Genomic DNA, 26,570 nt, shown 5'->3' with positions numbered 1-26,570 from the left:
CCAGGCAAACCGAGGTCCATCTCCACTCACCCCTGTCCGCGATAGCCTCTTCCCCGCCTACATGTGTATTGTCTATACACACACATATATCAGCAAATTACTTCCTTTAGCAAATTACTTCCTGAAAAAATAACATATTACAGCATATACAAACTTCAATTGTCGAACTTCAATTTGTTATTCTAAACTTCTTTAAATTAAAAATCATAAAAAATACTTATGCTTTCCTCAATAATTAAAAAAAATTCTGTTTAATAGTTTTTGAAAAGATAATTCAAACGTTTAAAATTGATATTACAATAATTTAATCTTATCTTATTGTTAGATTAAGAAATTCCCTGATCCTGACATTTCTCAGTTTCTTCCGATTATTTTTTAATACCTTGACTGTTCTCAGCTTTTTCTGACCGCTAACAACCCCGTAAGATACTTGATGGAATTTGTAATTTGTGAATCTTATTACAGTACCCAAGCACATATATTAACATTCGAAATATTTCAGTATGATATTTCAAATGAATGGAACAGAAAATTAATTACAATAATTCATGTCATATAATTTCCAATATTGGAACACAATAAAAATGAAGAATTATTTACTTTAATTTCAATTAATTAATTAATTTACTTTGATTTAATAATATTATTTACTTAGTCTAAATATTAAAATAAACCATATATATATATATATATATATATATATATATGTATATAGTATACATCTGAAATATTACGCATATATCGTGGCGTGGGGTAGAAACAAAATGTGAGAACGGGAAATATGCGGTGCAACCAGCCATTGGCAATCAGAAGAAAAGATTTATTTGCTAATCATTTGTATTTCACAGTATCATGAATAAGAAGAAGTTACAAGAGGTTTTAAGAAGCCCAAAGGAGTTCAATGTTACAATCACAAAGAACTATGGTTCGGTCGATATTGTGTGAGTCATCGAAAGAGAGAGAGAGAGATTACATAAACACTGCGATACTAAAACAAACGCTTCTTCGTCAATCTCTTGTCAATCTTAAAAAAAGAAATGTCATGATTACAATGCCGAAACGAAATGCAGCTTCTACTCTCGCGCTTGTACTTATACGTATCTTCCTTTCTTTATTTGAATTATAGACAATTCATAATTAAAATATCACAATTTCACCGTACTCGTCTAACGTGAACACTTTGGCACTTCCGTCCTTTATTACTTTCCAACTTGGATACAACCTTACAGGTGCAGCCGAATTTCATCCCCTTTTTTTTTACATATATCTACATAATGTAGTAAAGCATAAAGTCGCTTCTTTGATTCGTATCCACACTCCGATAAATGCAAAGATAATGTTTTTCTTAGTAAAAATTTGATAAAAAGCCGATTGCTTGTCCATCAGTCTTTCTAACTTTCGATTAAAATTGATCCTTTTAATTAAAGCTTAAATACACAACATTTTACACACAATCGAATACAAAAAAGAAATTTTTGTTATCTCTGCATTTGCCTTTCCAGGAAATAATAATGGCGTAAAAAATAGTACAAATGCAAGTTAGTAGTAAATGCAAATAAAATGATTTGACAGAGATATATAATGTTGCTGCGCTGCGTAAATGCGTACACATGTCTACAGATATAAAAAATTAGAAATGTAAATTATAAAATAAAATAATGGAACGTTCGCTTATTTATATCGCTCAATCAAAAGTGGTCGATGATAACAGTAACGTTCTCCAATTATCCCCGGGAGTGTCGGGTCAACTCGTACTCATAAAAATTCACCCACGGCTGCTGCGGGTCCTTAATATTCGGTGCCATAGGCAACTTATGTATATCAACAAATATATTACTATAATTTATATACCGACCTCGCGTTTTTCTTTTTTCAGATATTTCATGAAAGAAGGAGTTTCATGAATTGTTACATTTTTACGACTATCCTAATATCATATACATATACAGATATGAGTTTATTCTACTTTTTACAATAAAGATCTATCATTAAAATCTGTATAATCTTCTTGCATGAAACGGAATACTTCGGCAGGTAAAATAAATTCGGAAAGATACTGGTAACATAGTGTGACGCGACGATGATAATAATGATGCCAATAATGATTGACAACATCTGATGCAAAGGCTCGCAATGTTTTACTACGAGATGTTTTCCACTGATCCATCTTATTGTTAGTGCATTTCAGACTCCCAAGGATTCGTTCGCAGTAAAACCTCACGTACCTCCGCTATCTAATGATAATGACGACAATGGTAACGATTATGATGATAATTACGATAAACACTATAGAGGATGTCCCAAAAACTGGCAGTTTATCTCAGATGTTACGTGGAAGGAGTAGAGAAGCTGAGAATTTTGGAAGACTTAAGCTGCCATGCCACCATGCCAAACGAATGAAAAGATTTGCGAAACTCTAACACAGAGCTATCCTTGTATCGCGTTAAACGTTACATAACGAGAGTGACTATCTTCATCTTGAACCTAGCATGACGCAAAAATTATCGATACGCTCTTGACATTCAACCAACAGTCTCACCCGAAAGGAGAAGCGCGATAATCCTGGGACACTCTGTATAGGTAAAATTCTTTTTTTAAATAGTTATATAACATATACATACTATACGTGTTTGTGTAGGTGTGTATGTATTTGTGTGTGCGTGTATAATTTTATTTGCGCACTTGAACATTTTCCTCTATTTTTTTTTTATAATACTTAATTTTCGTCCGAAGATCCGCTAGAACTTTCTGGCATGGTGTTGAACCAATTTTCACGAGCTCCGGTAATCCTGGATAGAAAAACACTTTAAAAATTCATTTAGCGATTTTTTTTACGTGTGATAAACTCTAAATATCAACAAACATTTTACGCTTGATAAAAATGTAAATGCAAAAAGAAAAGTTTTTCGTAACTCTAATAGTTCTAAAAATATTATATTAATAGAATGTCTACCTTGTACGTTGGCGCGTACTCGTCGGCAGTGTAAGTGAAGTTCTATAATACTGTGGTGTGGCACTTGATGCTGCTTCGTCCGGCCTTCTGTGCAACGTCATGGTTTCGTGAAGAGATGTAGCGAGTTCGTCCTCATTATCCAAGTAATAGCGGGAACCCGTCGCGCTCTTGCAGTTCTCGCACTCACTTCGATAATCGTCCGTGTCGTCGTGTAGAGTGGGTAACGCTTGCATACTGCAGGTACACGTCACCGATTCGAAGCTGCCGCTCGCATTGATCTCGTTAGCCACGCTCAGCGAAGGCTGCGATAGAAGGTCGTAATTAGTAATGTAAATGTCTCAATGTGATTTGTATTACGGAGAATTGTATGTTTTTATACCGTGTACTCGCGAGTCCGTTCGGATACATTTGCCGTGTCCGCGGGATACGTTTCCGATTGCGCCAGACCGGACGCCGACGCCACAGAGGCGTCCGTGTAAAACGCATCTGAGTCTTTGATGCTTTTGTAGCCTCCCGAGGTTGCGACTACAGCTGCGGACAGCTGTACAGGACGTGACAGGCTCTGGGGCGCTGCGATGCTGCTCGGTGACAAGCGGAGATAATCTCTCGCCGAGCAATCTGTCAGGACATCCTTCGCTCTGCTGGCGACGCAAGTCAACGTTCGCGGAATCGTGCGATGGGAGGACACGTCCGAATTCGACAGAGTCGCTGATATCGTGAATGCGCCGCCACCGTTCTGACGCGGGAATATCGTCGTGTGCTGACGATAGCTCTTAGGTATGGTGGAATGCGATATCGATAGCAACGGTTGCGTACTGGCGTTGATCACTGCGGAGTTTTGACTGTCGTTGAAACTTGTCATGGCGACCGACGAGACCGGTAGATTCTCATACGTATTTGTCCCCATTGTAAAACTCGTGGTGGAAGTGCTCGTGTTCAGACCAACGGTGGACGACGCGTTGCTTTGGCTTATTGGTCGATAACCAGCGTACGCGCTGGGACTAGACAATGGTCTGCTCGACGAAGACATCAAGGGCGTGTGTATGTTACTATCGTTGGACGACGCCTGCGGATTCGCGGCGTTCAAGTCGTTTTGCGTGTCCGCAACAATTGCCACGCTTGCGTGATTGTTACCATTTGGCATATAATTATCTGAGAAGTTCATCGACAGCAGCGTGTGTGGATTCATCGATAACAATGCCTGTTCTGCCCTCGCGGCTGCGATTGCTTCCTCGTAGGGCGGAGGCGCCTCGCCACGCGGAAAGTAATTGCTGTCAGGTGGTTTCCACAGGGAGTAACCCGTCCCGCAAGGTATGTCGTCCATGGGAACCCCATGGGGTAACCCGCCTCTGTCCAAATATCCCATATTACCTAAGCTTCTTTGGTCCTCTCCAAGTTGTCTGTTTTCTCGACCTGCCACACAAACTAAGTGCACAAAATACAGTATCAGCAAAAAATTTGGACGTACCGGGAGTAAATGTAAAAGGTTTGAAACTAATTGACAAAATTAATCATTATGACAGTTTCTTCGACACGATTGATTGAAATACAAAATATACCTTAGTATTCATATCAATAAAAGACAAAAAAATATTACATAACTTTTACTTTCTACAGTCTACTGTGGCCTATAGAATTAAAAACTGTTTTTGTCTATGTAACCTCCACAGTTGCGTTTTTATTTTTGGCATTTTATTAAAAAGTTTTAAGAATGTTTCACCTGATATATTTTTCCAAGCCATATGTAGTGCCTAGAAAAATTATTTTTCATGTTTGGGATTAACTTTTCATGCATCGGTCCAGTTTATCCTATAATAGTTATTCATTGTATTCATAGTCAGATCTTATATTTAAGACCGTCTTAAGCACAATCTTCAGATGTTATAAACCAATTACAGGCCGGTATTTATAGTAGGATCTTATATTTAAAACCGTCTTAAGGGTCGACAGGAGTAACACTACCGACCTCTGTCGGGTTGCTTAGCTGCGAGTCCGTATTTTATTTATTATAAATTTTTTAAGAGTCAAAATGGAAAATCCGGCTATGTACCGGGTTGCGGCTGATCTTACTGATTAAAACAAGCATAAGTTTAATGAGATTCGTTAATTAATTTGGCTAAAATTTGAGAAAAACCGTTTGTAAGCAGCTTTGCAAGCCTGCTGCCTGCTGAAAAGCTGCTTAGAAAAGGTTTTTCCTAAATTTTAGCCAAATTAATTAACGAATCTCATTAAACTTATGCTCGTTTTAATCAGTAAGATCAGCCGCAACCCGGTACATAGCCGGATTTTCTATTTTGGCTCTTAAAAAATTTATAATAAATAAAATACGGACTCGCAGCTAAGCAACCTGACAGAGGTCGGTAGTGTTACTCCTGTCGACCCTTAAGTTTATCTTCAGATGCTGTACGACTCACGTTTTATTGGCTACGGAGTAGGAGGACATGAGGTAATGAGATTCATGCAGTAAAGGCCTTCACATAATACAAAAAAAAGTGTGCAAATTAGGAATTTGCACATTACTTTTTATTGCGCTCACAAAGCTTCTCTATGAGGAAGCTTGTATTTTATTTAATGCATAATTATTAAAGCTCCTGGATGGTTACCGCGGCCATATTGAATTCTTACTATCGAGGCGAGGAAAACACCCAATTTTGTCGTGCATGCCATTTTCAAATAAAAAGACATTTCAATAAAACATCACTATAGATCGTTTCAGAACACTTCCGAAATTGACCGAAAACTATCCTTTTCCCTCGATAATAAACAAACAGCCATAAAACAAAGTCTAAACATACGGGAAAACAGCCGTTTAACGACTATCGAAAGGAGGTGAAAACGTTCCTTCCGCATGCAAATCTTACTTTTCGGTCAATTCTACGATTCTCACGAATACGTTAAACGTTAGAGCACAAGTACAGAGCGAATAATAAAGAAATAGCATGCACGACAAAATAGGTTGTCAACATGTCACGAAAGACAGAATTCTCCATTGGAGAGAGTTCTTATTTCTGCCGCGACGGTACGTCGCCACCGTCAACGCAGAGTTCTCGGCTTAGGGACCAGGGGCCCTATTCTTGAATCGTTTTCATGAAACTCGCATGCGAAATTCAATGCTTTTCAAATAGAAAGTCGCATACGAAAATCATTAGGGCAGGCTCGAGAATACGGTCCCAAGAGCCTTAATATTTATTAATTTGGCTTCCTCATAGAAGAAGGTCTTTATGAGCACAATAAAAAGCAATGTACAAATTTCTAATTTGTATACTTTTATTTTTATATAATTTTCACAGAAATTTTACGGACTCCGGGACTCCATCCTCTTCTGGGTCAAATATTACACTATTCTAGGTCAGATTAGGGTATCGCTTTTTAATGTATTTTTTGTTCAAATAATGTTAGATTGTCATAAGTCATTTCACTCATTTCTCAAAAAATTCAAAATTTTTATCCCGTATAAAGTTAGGTCTAATCAACCAAATCTTAAAGAATTATATATGAAATAGAGGTAGAAAAGACAAAAGAATAGGGGAGACCGGGGCTATCTGTCTACGGGAGCTATGTGTCCACAGTACTGCTATCTGAGGTTTTAAGAGACAGACGTCTCCACCATTGTAACAAATAGTTTAAAAATGCTCTACGTAAGAGATTTAAACGTTGTTTGTTTTCTTGCGATGCTTCTCGCAGACGCTATATACATTAAAAGAAAAGCGAAAACAATTATTCACATTTTTTTATGGTCAAAAAATTTGCTGTGCGACAATAGTTTGACTCAAATTAAAGTAAACAATTCATAATATTATCAATTAATATATTGTTATCAGGTGTGAGAAGCGTCAAATCTTAATTCCGCATAATCTAAAATTAGCAACATGTTAAAGACTGAAAAACGTGGTCGGGGCTATCTATCCTATTTTTGATGGGGCAATGTGTCCACACTTCAATGACAGATTGTTCTTTTATAAATAGATAATGGTGCGTAACTACAAAAGAAAGACTTTACTTAAGACGGATAAGGTAGACATATCGAGACTCCTAGAGATATCATTGCCACCTTTGACTAGAGGATACGGCCTTAGAGGCGTTCAGGCATAATCCCACGGATGGTAGCTTCGCACCACCGGCCGCTCGACCGAATGCGTGAACCAAATGTCCGAACCTGCGGTTCCTCTCGTACTGAGCAGGATTACTATCGCAATGACTGGTCATCAGTAGGGTAAAACTAACCTGTCTCACGACGGTTTAATAAAATTATACTTATAGAGAATAAAAGGATAAAAATCGAACGAGAATCTTTTCGCAAAAACAGCGTTAGACTTTGGAATAAATGTTCGGGCTCTCACTCGTTACTGTGACCTACGAACAGCTACTTGATCCTGCGATTCAAGAATCGTCACCAAATTTTTATTTTAAAAATACGCGTCAAGTTAAATATATGAATTTGTCTTAAATTATTGAATATTTTCTATTTCAAACGCTGCCGAGGATAAAGTAAAGGCCCCAAATACAAAAAAAGATTAAAGAATTGAGGGGACAAAAGAAACTCATCACATTAATTTTGCAACGGACTCAAAATCAGTTTGATGCCACCGTATATAAAGAAAAGTCACGCAGAAATCCTGTCAAAAAATCTACACAAAGTGCCTACTACTGCTCTGACTCCACTAGGGAATTTTTTTAATATTATATATTAATAATAAATAATATTATAAATAAGTATAAAAATTAATATAAATAATGTGTTTTTTATTATGTGGACAGATAGCCCCTCGAATGTAGACAGATAGCCCCGCATATGGGGCCATCTGTCTAAGCTTGCCCACTTAAAAAATTCGCCTCTTTAAAATGGTAAAAGATTAACAATTCTAATTATGTTTTTTTTTTTAATAGCAAGGTTGAAAGGTTACGCCATTAAAATTTTAGCTAAATATCTTTATTAGTTTTTTAGTAAACTTCAAAAAAGCGTAAAGTGTGGACACTTTATATAGCTCCGGTCTCCCCTATAATAGGCCGATATTCATAATATCATAATCAAATCTTATTTCAAGACCGTCTTAAGTAATATCTTGATGCTAATACGGCTCTGTGATTGGTTAATGACATCTTAAGATTGTACTTAAGATGGTCTTAAATATAAGAACCGACTATGAATACCGGCCATAGAATTATAATAGCTCAATATCTCAAAATTGGCGGAATCTAGAGCAACCACATTTCTCAAAAAATTCAAAATTTTATAAAGAAAGAACCCCTTTACCAATTATCACCAAATTCAATACCAACCTTTCTTTAATAATACTCTATCGATTAAAAAAAAATCAGCCCGATATCTCAAAATTTGCGGAAGTTAGAACAACCATACTATGTACATACACGCACACACACACACGCACGCAGGTATGCACGCAGACATTTTTTAAAAAGTGTATTTTTCGACGTTTTAGAACATTCTGAACACATTGGCATAGAAAACTAAAAAAACATTTTTTTCTTCGGCCTTTTCTACCTCTCGTTCATATATAATTCTTTAAAATTTGTTTGATTAGGCCTAGGTTTATACACAATCAAAGATACATATACGAGATTTACGAAAACAAAGCTCCTCTATGAGGAAGCAAAAATACAGGCAATAGGAATAAGGAATAGAAATCAGAAATCAGAATGTATAAGTGCAGAATAAACAGTGACACAGCAGGCAATAGACATAGAGTTTCCGTCACGTTGGAAATTCTATTGCCTGTTGCCAACCAATCACACCAACCATAACATTCAAATTTTTTAGATTGTAATTAACTAATTAACGAACTTTTGGTTATTCCCTGTTCCTATTACCTGTACTTTTGTATTGTGTCATAGCCCTAATACGTGTATCCGAATGAGTTCGAGCGTGTTTTGTTTAGCGCTGGATTAGAGAGACGTGAGAAGAAGACTAATGAATTGAATCGCAGCTCAGTTGTCGTTTTGTGTCTGAAGAGGCCTCAAGTGGTTTTTGCGCTATCCTTATAATCATCGATTTTTTTTATGAAATGTGAGTATTAAATATCAAGAGACACGGTAGTGTCTCGTGCCAAGTATACGCGGAGCGAGACCGACCGTGACTCTTTTACGCGACGCGACGGGTTGCGAGTACTCGAGATGTTGAGATCTCGATAACGAATGAACGGATCAAGTTCTAAGTAGGCTTGATACATATTACTTCAATTCACTACATTTTATCATTAGAGTAGACTTCAGTAATATATGTAAACAACTTTTTGCCTTAAAACGATCACGTTTTTTGATCAATCTATTCAAATTAAAAATAGTCCGTTTGAGGTAATGATAGGGGTAAAGCCACTCTAGAATTTTCAAAAAATCGATTTTTTTTGTTAAACGATGCTTTAAGGTCTTAGAAATAAGGTACACTTGGTTTCAAAGCTCGGAAAAATCTCTATTATCCCTTTTTCGTAATCCGTCTGCCGCCGCGTTCACATCTGTGAATGGTGAAACTGAAACTTTAAACGCGTTTTTCTCGAAATCGCTTTTTTAAAGTCGGGCGGAATCAGAACTCGAACACCTTTTATCCGATTGACTTGAAATTTTTAGTGAAACTTTACAATAACATTATCTTTAGAAGTACCTAGGGATTTTGCGATAAGTTGAACAAAACTTTTTTTATAAACAATTTTGTGCGACATTTTTTAGCGAAAAATGAAGCACTTTTTTCCAACATGCACCATTCTTACAAAAAATGATACTTCGCAATTCCCCTAGGTACTTCCATAGAAAAACATATATTTTTCAAAAATCTTTGAATTTTTGTTTCAGCTCAGAAATTATAGGAGCTTCGATTCCGCCTGTTGGACGCCTTCCGCAAAAAGGCACTTTGGAGCAATGGCTCTGGTGCCGCCATTTTGGCAATAAATAATTAATAAAAAATTTTTTTTATACTTTAATATATAAATAATAAATAGAATTAAACCGATTTTCATTTATGATTATTGTATTTCTGAAAAAAATTATCAAAAATTGGCTTTTTTTGGGACTCTAGAGTGGCGTTACCCCTTAAATGGATTTCATGAAAGTAACGATGATGATAAAGAAAATACCTACACCTTGTGTGCTGAAACAGGGAAATTAAACAAATTATGGTACCAATGTAGATCCTTTGGCAATTGGGCTCACGCTGAATGCTCTGGATGTGATTCAGCTGAAGAATACGTGTGCGATTTTTTTCGTCAGTATTAAGATAAGTTTTTTGAGATTTTTTGAGTTTGCATGTTCCTATAATAATTAAAGTTCCTATTGGTAAAAGTATATTGTTTTGTGCCGCAATATGGCGAAAAAATAGTAGATATATTATTGTATTTTAGATTTATTTAGTGATGGATCTAATTACCTGCGTACCGACTCTCATTACTCTGTACCCTGGGTAATGGGAGCCAAAGCTACTTTTTTTCAAATTATAACACTTATATTTGATGATTTCTTACAGTTTTTATGAATACTATCAAGAAGCTATTAGTTGGAGCTTAATTAGGATTAGGTTGAAGAATAATTAGTTGTAGCTTAAGATTCGCTTAAGTTGAAATAAATATGTAATATTTTTAATATTTTTTTTACTTTATCCTTAAGTGGCTTCCATTTGACTCTTTTCCCCTATAATACAGAGCCTTATTAGGATCTTAAGGGTCCTGGATGGTCACCGCGGCCATATTGGATTCTTACTATCGAGGCGAGGAAAACACCCAATTTCGTTGTGCATGCCATTTTCAAATAAAAAAACATTTCAATAAAACATCACTATAGATCGTTTCAGAACACTTCCGAAATTGACCGAAAACTACCCTTTTCCCTCGACAATAAACAAACAGCCATAAAACGAAGCCTAAATATACGGGAAAAACAGCCGTTTAACGACTATCGAAATGAGGTGAAAATGTTCCTTCCGCATGCAAATCTTACTTTTCGGTCAATTTTACGACTTTCACGAATACGTTAAGGTGGTATGTCCATATAACCTATGAAAACAGATCGATGCAGTTTTTTCAGTAAAAGTAATTAAGCAACTGACGAATCTTCATGCTAAATTTGAAATGGATTGACCGTGTAGTTTCCGAGATATTATTGTCTAAAAATATGCTTTTTTCCCTATCTTAAGCATTGCGTTTATGGCGGACGACGCGTGAGAGACCGTAATTTTGAGATAAATTGATGGTAGTAAATTATAGAAAAGACAGATCAGGTTGAAAATTAGAATAAAAACAGAGGAGTGTCTTCCGAATCATATGGTACCAAAGCCAACAATCTCAACCGTATAGAATGTTCACAAAATTAGTTAAAAGACATCGATTTCAGTCCATTCCTCACTGTGATCACAAACCTTCGGATATGTGGCAACGTCGCGCTTTGAATTCATAACGCGAGTTGCATAGGTTAAAACGCAGTTGTTCGTTCATGATATAAAAGTAAATTTTGCACTTAAATAAAATTAACCTCTAAGTTTATTGCTCCAAACGATACACGTGCAACCATTTGTTTACATGAATGTTGCGACGTTGCCACATCTGAAGCTCTTCTGTACTACGCTAAGAAAATTGGACTATTTTCATTCGCCTCTTTTTTATTATTGATTATTTATTCGATTTGTGATATACAATCATTTTGAGAAATTCATTAATGAATTTAGTCGACTATGAAAGTGTATGAAATTAGAAGTTTTAAAATGAGGTTTATTTTGACTCACATAGTCGCGAATAAACCACCTTAAACGTTAGAGCACAAGCACAGAGCAAATAATAAAGAAATAGCATGCACAACAAAATAGGTTGTCAACATGTCACAAAGGACAGAATTCTCCATTGGAGAGTTCTCATTTCTGCCGCGACGGTACGTCGCCACCGTCAACGCAGAGTTCTCGGCTCAGGGACCAGGAGCCTTAAGACATTACTTAAGACGGTCTTGAAATAAGTAAGGACTATAAATACGGGCCAATGAGACTCTAATCCAGTGGCTAAGGGGGCCATGTCATTTCGGGAAGATTTCCGAGTTTCCACCGTCTTCCCACATATCTTCGATACAACTTGGGAGCATGTTTGAAGCAATGTCATAATCATTTATTCACTCAATTAATCTTAACTCTTTGCATTTACTCCCGATGCGTTCAAACTTTTACCTAGGGCTGTACATATATTTTTATATTTTCAAGTTTGTGAAAAAGAGCGCGCCTTTAATTACTTATATTAATTCTAAATATATAGCGATACATGGATCATTGTTCCTTGGAAAAACTGCTGAAACCTCTCTTCACAGACTCGAAACATCCTACATTGCGTTACCTTGTATCTTACGTTGGCGCAGACGGTGTATCAGAAAAAATAATAGACTCAGTGAAAATATTGCTGTCACGAAACTGGCAACTGATCGTAGACCTATATCGTAATTTGCGTTTCCATCTATCACATTAGTCCCTGCTTCGTCAGCCTTGTCGTTCGATATCGATGACAATGTGTCGTCCAGGCAAATAAATTCGCAACAGGTATTACCTCGCCGAAAAGACTTACAATTCTCCTATTATACAAAAAGCAAATTTGTGATGTAAATCTTCAAGTTACTGTTTCTTACTTTGTCAAGCGACGCCATTGATTGTTCAACTCCGGCTCTAACAATAAATGCTGATTGCAGGCTTTAAGGCAATAGAATTTACTCGATTACTAGACTGTTGACGCTACATACCTCGAGAAATTTGCAAATAAATGCTTTGCACCATTTCGGATTGCCATTGTCACAAATGCAGAAGGTACACGGTTCAGGTCCAGGAATATAATGATAGCCGCTCTCATAAGAGTGCCCATGTTGGTCCTTGCAAGCAACTCCGCCTTCTGCGTGTACTATAAATATTAACGCGTACTTGTTATCAAGAGAGAAAAGGAGAAAGATAAAACGCGTAAGAAAGAAAAGTTAACATATAAATTTCCCATATAACAAACAATTATTTACTTATTAATTATTTCGTACATATTTTTTCTATTTCCGCTATCAAGACTCTCCTTTCTTCCAGAAAGACTTCGCTACTCAGTAAGCAAAATGATAGCAGTATGTCGGCAGATTGGTAAGAAATTTGATCAGACATGTCAGCAGACTGACATCAACTGCATCTGCATTCAGCTTATATTCTGCCAGAGTCTGCTAATATAATCATTCACCAGATTGGCAGCAGAAATCGCACAAGTAGAACTTACTGACAGGCAATTTGAGCTGATTGGGAATAGAAACCGAGCAGAGCCTAAACGGTTCCAGCAGGATCTGCTCAATTTCTGCTGCCAATCTGCTGTCTGATTATGGGTTTGTTCTTTGTAACCGAACTGGCTGCACTAGTTCAGAGTTTATCTTTTTCCTTTCAATGTGGAGTAAAAAAGATAAACTCTGAACCAGTACATCAGTCAGTTCAGCTGTTATACTTCTGTTGGGCGTACTGCGACATCATGTGATATAACCGGCATCAAATCTATAGTCCTTCTGCCGACAAAATTTGTAGCAGATACTTGGCAAGATCTGCTTTCGACAGACCTGCTTGTTTGAGTAATTGTATCAAATCAAATTGAGAGGGATGTGAGATACAATTTAATACACAAATTGCCAATTTTATTCCGATTTATGACATAAAACTCGATCTCGCCTTGCCGTCACGTTCAACTCAAAGTCTACGCGATTCGACCTGAATTCAATTCGACTTAATTCTCGGAGTAAATGCTGCCCTCTCCCCCGGTGTTGAGAAGACATACATATATTATACCGCGGACGCATACACGCACTCCTGCGAGTTCACACGTGTAGTTTGCGCGCGCGCGGATGAACACTTTTGCGCGTGTGCACTTTTATGCACAAGACGTTATATAGAACCTGCCCCATTTTTCCTGACAGCTCTCGAGCGTTCGACTTTCAAGCGCGAGACACGCATTGCACAATACGCGGCCGGTGGTGGCAGCGGCGGCAGCTTCCTCCGGTACGGTAATCGATGGCGCTATAAAAATAAAAGGCGCGACGGGACGCGGAAGCCGAGGACGCGCGCGTGCCGTACCCCGTACTGCCTATAAAATGTAGTAAATGAACTCACCCTTGAGACGAGTGAGGGTGAATGTGAGGACCGCGTAACCGAATAGGTTACCGCTGCTGCTGCTGCGCCTCATTCTGCATCTGTTATCTCGTCATAGCGTCCGGCGTGTTTCCGGGGACCGGGGACGCCCCGTGAGATCTTTCCCCCCTGCTCCTCTTCGTCGGCAGCGGCGGCGATGCAAATCCTCCAGATCCCGAGCGGCGTCACACGGCGTACTGTCGCGTTGTCGTCACGCGTCGCCGATACCGTCGCATCTCCTCACCGCAAAATTCTCACGCACGGCCGTGAGAAAACGGGGTACACGCACGGGGGGAAGGGGTTCACGCGCAGAGAGATATGCGCGCGCGCTGGCCTTGCCGCCTGGCAACTATCATGCTCCAGCTCCAGCTGCTCCAGCTCCGCGCCGCGCCACAGGCCACAGGCTACAGTATATCCGCGCTTCACGCACCGTTTGACGTATCGTGCGTACTGCGCGGCGCCGATCCGTTGCAACACTCGGATCGCCTTCCCTTTCCCGAATCTTCCGTTGTCGGATTGCCCTTTCGAGGCCGTTCCCACCAACGAATGACGTGCACGAGCGATCCCGAGCGATCCCGCGGCACCGACACCGAACACCGATTCCCGGCCCGGAATCCGGAATGATCGATTAACGAACGGACACAGACTGTCACAGACTGACACGGACGGACCGTCGCTGCGAAATCCCACGGCGATGATGGCGTCATCTTTGTGGGGATACTGAGAAGACCGCCGACGCGCGACGGGACGATCGGTCCGTTTTACCCCGCGATTTTAACGAAAATTATTTTATTTACTAATGATACGTGAGCGAATTGTCGGTGATTCTCGAGAATTAGCGGAAATAAAAGTTGGCGCTGGAAGTTTATATTTTTTAATAAACAATAGCTTAAACGATTGTTCCTTTAGAATCAAGAATTGCTCCCCTTTTAAAATTAATATTTTTTAAAATATTTACAAAAAACGTAAAATTTATAATTATCACTTAAAGATCGGCAGGAGACCCAGGCAAACTCAGGTACACTCAGTTGCACTTTATGCACTAAGTGCACGTTAAACTGCATTTTATTGGATTCGTAATAACAAGATTTCTCATAAAATAAGTTACATAGATTCGTGAATTTTTTTTTATATATACTCTTTATATAATAGTGCAGTCAGCTACAGAACCCGATTTTGCAATTTTGCTCTTAAAAATTTATAATAAGTATAAAATACGGACTCGCAGCGAGTCGCAGCTAAGCCAACCCAACATCAGAGGTCTCCAGCACCGTGTTTCCTGCCGACCCTTAAAAACGTATTTTTAATAACTGTGCAACTAAATCCAGTATAAAATGATTGCTCCTTGATTGCTCCTTATTACTTTAATAATTTATTGCATTTTTATTAAAAAATTAATAAATTTATTATTTCATAATGTGACGACGCAGCTATTGCTCTATTGGGATAATCGCTTCATTCGTATAATTAATTTTGTATTGATACTTTATAGCATTTTTATTGAAAAATTAACAAACTAAAGGCCGGATGCATTTATGCGTTACTAAAAAGTTTGTACTCCAGCCTTTAATTTGTTAATTTTTCAATAAAAGTGCTAAAGTATCATACAAAATTAATTATACGAATGAATGAGCGATTGAATATATCCCAATAGAGAGCAAGCGAGGAACAATTATTCTACCAAAAATCAATATTGGTTAAAGAATTAAACTTTTTGAAATATATAAGTTATAAACAATATAGAGTTGTTATATTACGTTTGAATATATCCGCCGTTAGCTACCGAATGTATATAGTTACAATAGGTAGCTGCGTCCGTCACTTAATTGTGAAATAAAAAATTTGTTAATTTTTTAATAAAAATGCAATAAATTATTAAAGTAATAATTAATGGAGCAATAGGAAGCAATCAAGGAGCAATCATTTTATGCTGGACTTAGTTGTACAAAGTTATTAAAAATATGTTTTTGAGTGATAATTATAAATTTTACGTTTTTTGTAAATATTTTAAAAAATATTAATTTTAAAAGGGGAGCAATTTTTTATTCTAAAGGAGCAATCAAGGAGCAATCGTTTGAGCTATAGTTTATTAAAAAATATAAACTTCCAGCGCCAACTTATTTCCGGTCCGGGAATTTGGTCTATTATTTGTTTTATCCAGTTGGGCGTTTACGCGTAAAATGTAATAATTTACATCTAGATGCCCAGACACCACATAAAACTAAAAGATGACGAAAAAATGTCTTTATAGTCATCCTTTCGGTTAGGCGAAAAGATGTCTCTTTATAGTCGTCTTTTCGGTTAGACGAAAAAATGCATGTCTATGGCCGGTATCCACAGTCAGATCTTTATAGAGGAACAATGACTGAGACTTTTCTTCGCCAGTATCAAAAAATAATAAAATATATTTGAGCGACCCAACTTGCCTTTATAATATCTCACAACGTTTCGGCCAACATCTGGACCTTTTCAAGTGAGGAATATAACAATAATAATTATTGCCAGAACTCCACGCATATGGGGGGATCTCCCTTATCTCCGATTCTCGCTGATATGGTTATGGATGATCTCGAGACACATTGTCTGCAACTGTTGAGTTTTGCTGTACGGTTTTATCGTAGATATGTAGATGATATTTTTGCGTGGTCCCGAAATCGGGGATTGATGAACTTTTAAGAACTTTTATTGACAACTATCACATAAGACTAAAATTTACTTATGAATTGGAAATTAACACACGGTTCACTGAATTTCCTTGATACCACAGTGTTTCGGGAAGGTAACTCTCTGTTGACGAATTGGTATCGTAAACCCACATTCTCCAGGCGTTATATCAATTATTTCTCTTACCATCCGTTCAAATACAAAGTGAATATTATACGAAATCTTGTGGACCGTGCCATCCTTTTGTCAGATACTCGTTTCCATGAAACAAATATTGCAACAGTAAGGGAGATACTAATTAATAATTGTTTTCCGAGGAATGTCGTCGGCAAATTTATTAATGTCAGACTTGGTGAATTGCGGAAACGTGACGACCCTGCCAGTGATATGACGACGGAGGATGGTGTGTCTCGGGACCTTGAAAATTTCGTAGCTATCCCGTATATTAGAGGCCTTTAGTGCGAATGTCAGCCGGACAATGAGCAGAGGTGTCAAATTCAAGACACTTCTTACTGTCCCAAAGAGATTAGATTGCATTATTAGGAAAGGCAAGGATAGACTACGGTATCTCAGACAGACTGAACTTGTGTATGTACAAGATTGATTGTGCTAACTGCAATTCTTGCTAGATTGGGCAAACTAAAAGGCACCTAGAGACAAGATTAAAAGAACATCAAAGTGATATTAGGAAATGTTAACAATCACTCCGTGGTCTCCAAACATCGTCTCACATATAAACATGATTTCACGTAGCGGCGCATAATCTGAGGATTTTATATAAAGAAAGCCATTATAAAAAAAGAGAGATTTCGGAGATGTTTTTCATTAAGAAGTGCAGGCGTACTGTCAATCTTCAAAAAGACACCGAAAATTTACCGGGCTGTTTACGATCGTGTTATTAATGCTGCCTAATCTATGCTCATTGACCGCTGTTTAGTTATTTTAAGAACCCGCTATTTTGCTTTATTGGCGTGTTTTCTGAGTTTTATTATTGTGACTTTGACTGTTGTAACGTTCGGACGCATTTGACAAGATGGTCGGTTTCATCTATCTCTTAACTAATTGTATCTTTTACTTCTGCTTTGTCGACGCATAAAACTTGTAAGTCATTTTTGGCATCCTTTTCGCTATGTTTCATGTCTTTATACATCTTTGTATTATAATTACCTTTTCCGCTTTATGAAGCATGATGTATTTTGGGAACTATATTAAGCGACATAGGATGTATATGCGTGGAGTGCTGGCAATAATTATTGTTATATTCCTCACTTGAAAAGGGCCAGATGTTGGCCGAAACGTTGTGAGATATTATAAAGGATCGAGAAATTTTGGCCAGTTGGGTCGCTCAAATATATTTTTTTATAGAGGAAGTTTGGAAATTCTGAACCACCCGGCCTATAAGTCTTTTTCAATATAACTATTAAAGATAGCTGAACTTTGTTTACGCTGAGTTGTAATGCCGAATGTTTGTTACAACATGTTTCTAACCAATTTCGTTTAATTTATTATAGTGAGTTTAATATATGTTTATAATAGTAAAATTTTTGAAGGTAGATTTTTGTCAGGTAATTTAAACCATGTCGGGCAAGGTAAACCACTTTATTAATCTTACAAAAAAATAATTTTTATCGTGTTTTAAGGCGTTAATAATAAGTATTTAAGGTGTTAATAATAAAATAGTTTATAATAATTATATTATTATGAGTGACTGTGGTCAATCGCAACGTGGTTAAACGGAAGTCGGGACACTCCCATTCTTCTTACCCTTCAGTCTTCAACCCCGCGAAAATTCGCTTTCCATCCAGATATTCCTACGTCTATAACATAAATAATTCATGTAAATATACTATAATTCATATAAATATACTATAATCACGGAGATTAGAGTATATATGTCTGTATATATACTGATTTGTAATTTACATCACAATTCTAACTAATTGTTTTATTTGCACTCTGAAGAGACGCAAATAAAAATTTTGAGTAAAACTATCTATCGAAATTGAAGTCAATCATCTATCGACGTCTGACGTTTTCTTTTTTTTTTAAGACACACGAGGAAATTTAAAGTCTCTTTGGACATTATATGGAACCAGTCGTTAAAAGTTCCCGTTTCCGTTTGTAAATTATCACGTGAAACGTTTCCAAGTTATTTATCGCAAGATGAATATCGAATATGATGGATCCTTAATAATTTTGGGCGAGGCTCCAACCGAGTAAACAGGTACGATATGTCGCTAGGTTCGATCAAAGTCCGTACCGTAGATATAGATGCGACGACAGATAAGGTCGTCGCATTCACTTCAAGCTATTTGGACCGAAAATGGCGACAACAATAAAAAAAAAATAGTTTTCGACATTTGAAAATCATTTTCAGTGCGGTTTTTGCAATTTTTTGCACATCAGGCTGGCATTGCAACTTTTTATCTTAAACTCTTCAACTGCTGCTTGCAACCACTTAATTGCAATGTAATTCACGCATACAGTATAATATCTATATAGTATGACGCGTACATACATATATGTATACCTATTCACTGTGAGTCAAAAATGGCGACCGTGAGAAGACCTTATATCGTCTATCTACGGACCTTGGGTTCGATCGTTTGATGAAAGATCTGGAAGTTATAACTAGGGAAATAATTTCTTTTAATCTATATTTAGAGTTTGTGCGGGGAAAAAAAACGCAACCATGGCCACAAATGACAACGGGACTAACGGCGTGGAAACGGAAATCGCCAAGGGCGAGCGGGATGACGTATTCGAAGACTACCCGCGTTTGGAAAGGAAAAGGGTACAAGATAAGTTACGCTCGAAGGTGTCAGCGACGAGAATCGCGAAAGTAAATGAAATATGTCATATGTTTCGAAATGAACTTTTCGTATGATTACATAATCTAATAGCAGACGGCAAAAACTGACAAGAATATGCACGGCGCAATACGATGGCAAATAATAAGAAATTAATAATAATAAATAATATCTATTTACAATAAATTAATAATAATAAATATTTACGATAATTAATAATAATAATAAATTAACAGTAAATTTCAAACAAGAATCTCTCGACAAAACTCAATCATCTATATAGCTGACTCTTTAAATATTACTTTTAAAAATAAGGTATTTAAAGAGATTATACTTAAGATACCTTAAAATATCTTTAAAATACCTTATTTAAATATATTAAATATTTCCTTAAGATTTTAAATATCTAATTTTAAGACCTCTTTTAGGTTTTAAACACCTAAGGCACCTTTAAATATTTTATTTAAAAATAAGTAAAAGTAATATTTAAAGATGTATTTTCTAAAAAGGTATGTCATCAGATGATCAAGTTACGTAGCAGCAAAGAATGATGGCAAAAAGACCTGTGTTTTCGCTAATTTTTTGGACCTTGATTTTCAAACTTTTTTATGCCAAATAGTACTGTGACGGGACATTAATCCCAGAGAAATTTTAAAATGAGCATAGGCACGGTTTTGGAGATATGAAGGGGTGAAAGTGATGGTTTCTCATAATCCATGAAAGTACATGAAACTCTTCAAGTGTCCATACCAAGGAATAAAATATATATAACGAAGTGAAACACACACATATCGCTTCTTATAGATTTTTTACGCCGGATTCAAATATGACCTTATAGTTTTTGACTATCATGAAAATTCCCCGAGATAGATGGAGTTGATGTGAAACTTGACACCGCCTCTCACGGATCGGGCTGCTTTTTTACTATGAGTCCCCTTGCCTCTCTTACAGATTGGGGTGCTTTTTCAATGTGAGTCCCCTTGCCTCTCACATATTGGGGTGCTTTTTTAATGCGAGTCCCCTGGCCTTTCACATATTGGGATGGCGACAAAAAATACCCTCATCAATAATACGTGAACTTCAACCACGCATTCTTCCTTATGCAATATACCCTGACTGGAAATCGTCACTTTCACCCCTTTGTATCTCCGGAACCGTGCCTATGCTTATCTTGAAATTTTACTGGGATTAATGTTTCATCTAATAGTACTATTTTGCCATGAAAAAAAGTTTGAAATTCGAGGTCCAAAAAATGGGCGAAATTTGCCATCACTCTTTACAAGTGTATTGCTATTATTTTGCTTAAGGATGATTGATGAATTCTGCCCGGTCTCCGCAGCCGATCTACCATCGTGTTCCGTTAGCAGATTCCGTTGTATTTTTTTCTGGCGAAAATTGTGGCAGACACTTTGCAAAAATCTGCTCTTCGACCATCCGGGACTATTAATTCCGTTACTAATCTCTCGCTTCTTCGCATAGCGCAATGTACCGCGAGTTTCCGCGACATCCGCGTCAACTCGGATCGCAGAACTAGCACGGCCGACGAAGCAGCGCGCGCTGAACACGCTGAACGAAAAAGCGATGACGTTGCCGCCGGCGTTCGTGGATAATCTCGTCAAGATCGTCGAAGCCGAGTCCTGCTTAACTCCGGAGTAATATGTCGTATCTCACAATCAGATAGATTTCGCCTGACAATGCGTCGGACTCTCTCTGTGACGTCCGAGTCCGTAGAAATTTTAATGCTAATCCTAAAAACAAAAATTCTATTTGATTTTTCGTAGAGAAGCCGCGCGAATTCGTCGCCAAAAGGAGCGCAGAACGAGGAAGGCGACGCGACTACCGCTCAGGAAGAAACGGACCGCAGAAGAGATCGCGGAATTCGCGGAGGATATCACGCGCGCAACGACGCTGGATCATGACGCAACGATATCCCAGTACCAGATGGCGGAACGTTTAGTCAAGAGTATTTTAGAATATCGGCGCGAGACGCGGGAGGGCATCCCCGAGATCGCAGACGTATTAATGAAGCGTTTAATATCGATTGATGGATACGCGGACGCAAAAAACGGCGACCGTGCGACGCAGCAGTTGCAACTTTTAGCAAACGTGGTAGCCCGTTGGATAACTGACGTACTTGCCGAAGTTGCTGAGACCTATAAGGAAGCTATGAAAAAGTATTATAAAAAAAGGAAGATGCGAAGATTGGACGTGAATAATAACAACAAAACTAACAATAAGAATAAGAAAACTGAGAATTGGAAGCAGATGGGTCAGATGAAAGAAATAGAAAAGCAGGAGGGGAAAAATTATGAGACAACAAAGAGAAACAATCCGGCGAAAGAGAAAAACGAAGATGAGCAAAAGGGGAATGAGAGCGGCAAAGAAAAAGACGAAGCAAAGGAGAAGGCGAGAGAGAGAGAACAGTTAGATGACAGAGAAGCGAAAAGTGAGAGGGTGACAGAAGAAACGGTTGAAAGAGAAGAGAAGGACGAAGAAACTAAGAAAAGAGAGAAAGGAGAAGAGGGCAAAGAAGTGCGTGAAAATGAAGAGAAATAAAACAATGAAAAAGAAAAAAACGAAACGACAACGGAAGAATAAAAAATGAAAGATTATTAATAATTAATCGAAGATAAAATAAAAATAATATAAAGAAGATGAAATTGAGAGATTTACGCAAAGGCGTAGAGGAAACTTCTGGAGATGTATAAGCGAGGAAAGAGAACGGTTCAGGATAATTGAAAAAGAAAGTAAATATATTACAGATTTTTATATTATTATATAAAGTTACATTTACAGATATATCATTATCGACTAATAGACCGAGGAAATACCTGTTTCAACTTACAATTTGTCGTTTCAGTTGAGGGGACGAGCAGCGGTGGCTCAAAGGCAGGGATTTACTTCATCTACGTAAATTTCGAAAAAAGTCAAATCGATGAGAGTCATTACATTAAATATATCGTAAAATGCAGTATAAATAATACCATGAGTATTTAAGCTGAAATCATCGTAGTGCCCTTATTTTCTCCTTTACGCTTCTGTAGTATAAGGCTGGTATTCATATTTTATCTTATTTCAACCTTATTTTGATCTTATTTCAAGACGGTTTTAAAATAATGTCTTAAGATGCTAATACGGCTCTATGGCCGGTATTCATAATCAGATCTTATTTCAAGACCGTCTTAAGTAATATCTTAAGATGCTAATACGGCTCTGTGATTGGTTAATGACATCTTATAATTGTACTTAATTAAGAATGGTCTTAAATATAAGAACCGACTATGAATACCGGCCTATGGCCTGTATTTTAAACGCACTCTTATCGATAAATGCGTGCATATATCAATAAAAGTGCATTCAGAATACGAGCCTATATTTTTATGCAGCGATATAATTTCATAACCATTTGTAAAAATGGGACGATTACGATAACTGTGGCTCCTTGATTTGACGATAATTTCTGGTAGTATTTTTTACACTGAACAAAAAATGATTTAGGTCTTATGGGGTTAATTGTTCTAGTTTTTGAGATATACAGTGTTAAAGTTAAAAAAAATAATATAAATTTTTAAATAATACTTTAATTGTGTGTGTAGACAGACACATGGGCTACTGCCCCTCTCCCGCAAGCAAGGGTGGGTGGAGGTGGACCTCCATAAAAGTAATATTACGTTTGCATTGCACGAATAATATTTCTTAACATATCAAACGCAACATTGCATTTAAAATATTTCTGAAAAATTTCTGAAAGGTTGCGTAGGTAATAAAAAATTGAATTGCAAGCAGTGAATTTCTACAATATTGCAGAAGAAATATTGCAGATGTAATGATTTAGAAACATTTCTGATACATGATAAAACTATTATTACGTTTACATAGCACGCGTTATATTTTTGAATGTTTCACATACAACATTGCATTTGTAATATTTCCGAAAAGTTGCTGACAGACTTTAGAACTTATAAAAAATTAAATTTATTATTATATAATATTGCATTTTATTGCATTTTTTCTCCTTTATTAAGAATTTTCTCATATTCCAAATTTTGTCATATAGCATTTTTAATATAAAATATAAAATATTTAATAATATTTAATATAAAATATAATATTCGACGCTGACTGACAAAAAATATTTATTCGTATATCTGTATTGTTAATATTGTTATGCGATAGCTTTATGCTCACCAAAATAAGCAAGTACTTATAAGCGGGAAGCACACACTTCTGCATAACGCATAATGCGTAAGCATAAGAAAATTGATTGGTCCATACACATGTGCATAAGGAAATAAAGCCCTCCCCGCTTTAAAGGTGGAAGCAAATAAAATTACAGGAGCCATAAGCAGAATGCAGAAGCCATAGCGCATGCGCTGTGGTATTACTTTATCTGCCTATAGCAGAATGGCAGATATCATAGCGCATGCGCTATGGTTTCTGTATTCTGCCCATGGCTTCTGGATTTTCAATCTACATAAAAATACATAATGCATAGCCACGGGCATAGGCACATACATTCTCCTTGTAGTCGGTCCTTCTAGAAAAGTGATCAAGAACAAAGAACGGATTTATATTGATTAACACGTAAGTATTCTCATTATTTAAGTATCAACGTAATGAAATTACGAACTGACAGTGACCGTATATAATTATTAGTGTGAATTGTCTCAGTTTCGTAAATATAGTGTTTTGAGGTTAATTTTATTTTGTGTGCCGAAGTATCCAAATTGCTTTCTACTTTGAAGGCTCAGAGCTCCGCGACTAACAAGACGCAAGCAAACTCGAATCAAGACGCGTCGAAAGCTAAATCGGCGCTAGATCCGAAGACGGATAGCGAGACGTCGTCGAGTCCGAGGCGATCACCAGAAATTGTAATTTATTGCAAAATAAACGCATCTTCTCATAATTTTCGGTAAGTTTTATATACAGTTTAGGTGTAAAAATTTATTATTAAAACATTCTCTTGATTTCTCGTTATCAAGGAGGAGTTCCAGCCTGCGACATCCGTGTCCAACGTACCCCAGCCGGCCGCTATTGTGAACAAATTAGGTGAACTGAGCAAAATTGATATCGGTGCAGAAGTATCCAAATTGCTTTCTACTCTGAAGGCTCAGAGCTCCGCGACTAACAAGACGCAAGCAAACTCGAATCAAGACGCGTCGAAAGCTAAATCGGCGCAAGATCCGAAAACGGATAGCGAGACGTCGTCGAGTCCGAGGCGATCACCAGAAATTGTAATTTATTGCAAAATAAACGCATCTCATAATTTTCGGTAAGTTTCATATACAGTTTAGGTGTAAAAATTCATTATTAAAACATTTTCTTGATTTGGTTAATTTTCTCGAATAATACTTTATTATTTGTATGTATCATTGAATATTTTTCACTTATTTTGATATTTGATGTTTGCGCTGTTTGGCCATTCTTTAACGTTTTTGCAATTAATTCATACAATTCTGAATGTGATTTTAATTCGAGAAGACTGCATTAGATTGAATTACATTTGTCTTTTCACAGAAATGGATGATTTCGATTTGTTGTTAATTGCTCTGGTCAACATGGGAGCACTTTTGGTGCAACGTCGTAGAAACCGTGAACGTCATCGTCGCCGCCGCGCCGTCGGCGTGTCTGGGTACGACCAATTAACACAAGGAGAAGACAGCAAGGAGCGTTTTACAATCTTTTTCAGGAGATGAAAACAGATGAGCAAATGTTCCACAAGTATACACGTATGACACTGCCAACATTCCAGCACTTGATGGACATTGTTAATCCAAGTTTAATGAAACGAAGTCCACGGGCACTTGAACCAGAGCAAAGAGTTGCTTTTACATTGCGGTATATGTTCGGATTACTCGTAGTCTAACAATACATATGTGTAAAAACAGTTTGGCAATTAATATTATAATATTGATGATGATGTTACAGATTTCTGATTGGAGACAAAGTTCCAGCAGTTGCTTTTGCCTATTGTGTTGGTTTATCAACAGTACATAAAATAATTAAAGAGACGTGTGACGTATTTGAAAGACTTCTTGGTCCTATCTATCAACGAACTCCTTCAAGAGAAGAATATTTACAAATTGCTGAGGGTTTTTGGACATTATGGAATTTTCCACATTGCTTGGGGGCAATTGATGGAAAACATGTCGATGCTCAATGCCCCCCTAATTCTGGTACGCTGTACTTTAATTATCACATACGATACAGCATCGTACTTTTGGCTGTGTGTGATCACAATTATCAATTCACTTTGGTGGATATTGGTCAATGGGGAAGAACAGTGATGCGGGAATTTATGGGAACAGCTACTTGAATGTGACGAATGAGATGCTGGATATTCCAGAAGGAACCAGTTGCTTAAGCGGAACCGATATACAAGTGCCTTATTTTTTTATTGGGGATGAAGCATTCCCCATTGGAAAGCATTTGCGATGCGGCCATATGCTGGACGGTATTTGGGGGAACGCAAAAACATATTTAATTATAGACTTTCGCGAGCCCGGCGTATAATAGAAAATACATTTGGGATTTTGGCAAAAAAGTGGGGTATATATAACAGACCGATCGCTGCGATTCCTGAAAATATCAATAAATATATTTTGGCAACTGTATGTTTGCACAATTTCTTAAGAAACAAAGAAAGTAATATTTTACAATTTGAAAACAATGATGAAATTATTGAAAATAACGAAAATGGTGCATTTGCGACGCACATTAAAGACTCTCTTTGCAATTATTTTATGACTCCAAATGGAATGGTCAATTGGCAGCATGATTATGTAACGAGAGGACAAAATCAAGACTTTATCTACACGTAAACATTTGATCGATTGATTACACACGTGTCATATTGTGAAATGTAATGCTAATATGTATTTATTATGTGAATATAAAATAAATAGTACAAGATTTCTTTAATATTATTATTATTAATATTATTATATACCAGTACACATATATGTTATTACTAAAATTAATATCGCACAATCTTAAGACATGAGTATTATATGTATCTACGAATAAATACAAA

The 26,570-nt window shown here is 37.0% G+C and overlaps 2 protein-coding genes across 7 annotated transcripts; one reads left to right on the top strand and one right to left on the bottom strand.

Annotated features, from left to right (window-relative positions):
- Positions 1-799: 799 nt before the first annotated feature.
- Positions 800-14,725, bottom strand: LOC139814289 (uncharacterized). 3 transcript variants are annotated; one of them, XM_071780456.1, is made up of 6 exons: positions 14,046-14,725; positions 12,665-12,819; positions 12,268-12,499; positions 3,333-4,378; positions 2,954-3,255; positions 800-2,804 (listed from the first exon to the last, which is right to left on the bottom strand). In XM_071780456.1, exons 1-6 carry the CDS (start codon positions 14,116-14,118, stop codon positions 2,717-2,719), a joined length of 1,896 nt encoding a protein of 631 aa, XP_071636557.1. In that variant the 5' UTR covers positions 14,119-14,725; the 3' UTR covers positions 800-2,716. The 3 variants fall into 3 exon arrangements, with proteins under 3 accessions (XP_071636557.1, XP_071636558.1, XP_071636559.1); XM_071780457.1 differs by having other exon boundaries at positions 3,333-4,366; XM_071780458.1 differs by having other exon boundaries at positions 800-2,789; positions 14,046-14,724.
- Positions 14,726-16,596: 1,871 nt separating this feature from the next.
- LOC139814199 (uncharacterized) lies at positions 16,597-26,458 on the top strand. 4 transcript variants are annotated; one of them, XM_071780293.1, is made up of 10 exons: positions 16,597-17,828; positions 18,778-18,951; positions 19,392-19,569; positions 21,017-21,189; positions 21,319-22,284; positions 22,398-24,121; positions 24,283-24,449; positions 24,520-24,809; positions 25,055-25,375; positions 25,466-26,458. In XM_071780293.1, exons 3-5 carry the CDS (start codon positions 19,420-19,422, stop codon positions 22,091-22,093), a joined length of 1,098 nt encoding a protein of 365 aa, XP_071636394.1. In that variant the 5' UTR covers positions 16,597-17,828; positions 18,778-18,951; positions 19,392-19,419; the 3' UTR covers positions 22,094-22,284; positions 22,398-24,121; positions 24,283-24,449; positions 24,520-24,809; positions 25,055-25,375; positions 25,466-26,458. The 4 variants fall into 4 exon arrangements, with proteins under 4 accessions (XP_071636394.1, XP_071636395.1, XP_071636396.1 ...); XM_071780294.1 differs by having other exon boundaries at positions 24,257-24,449; XM_071780296.1 differs by having other exon boundaries at positions 16,601-17,828; positions 19,392-19,521.
- Positions 26,459-26,570: the final 112 nt, after the last annotated feature.

Source organism: Temnothorax longispinosus, chromosome 6, assembly GCF_030848805.1.
Source record: "Temnothorax longispinosus isolate EJ_2023e chromosome 6, Tlon_JGU_v1, whole genome shotgun sequence".
Taxonomy (NCBI): Eukaryota; Metazoa; Arthropoda; class Insecta; order Hymenoptera; family Formicidae; genus Temnothorax; species Temnothorax longispinosus.
Note: the sequence above shows the minus strand (reverse complement) of the source record. Positions and strands in the feature narration are given on the sequence as shown.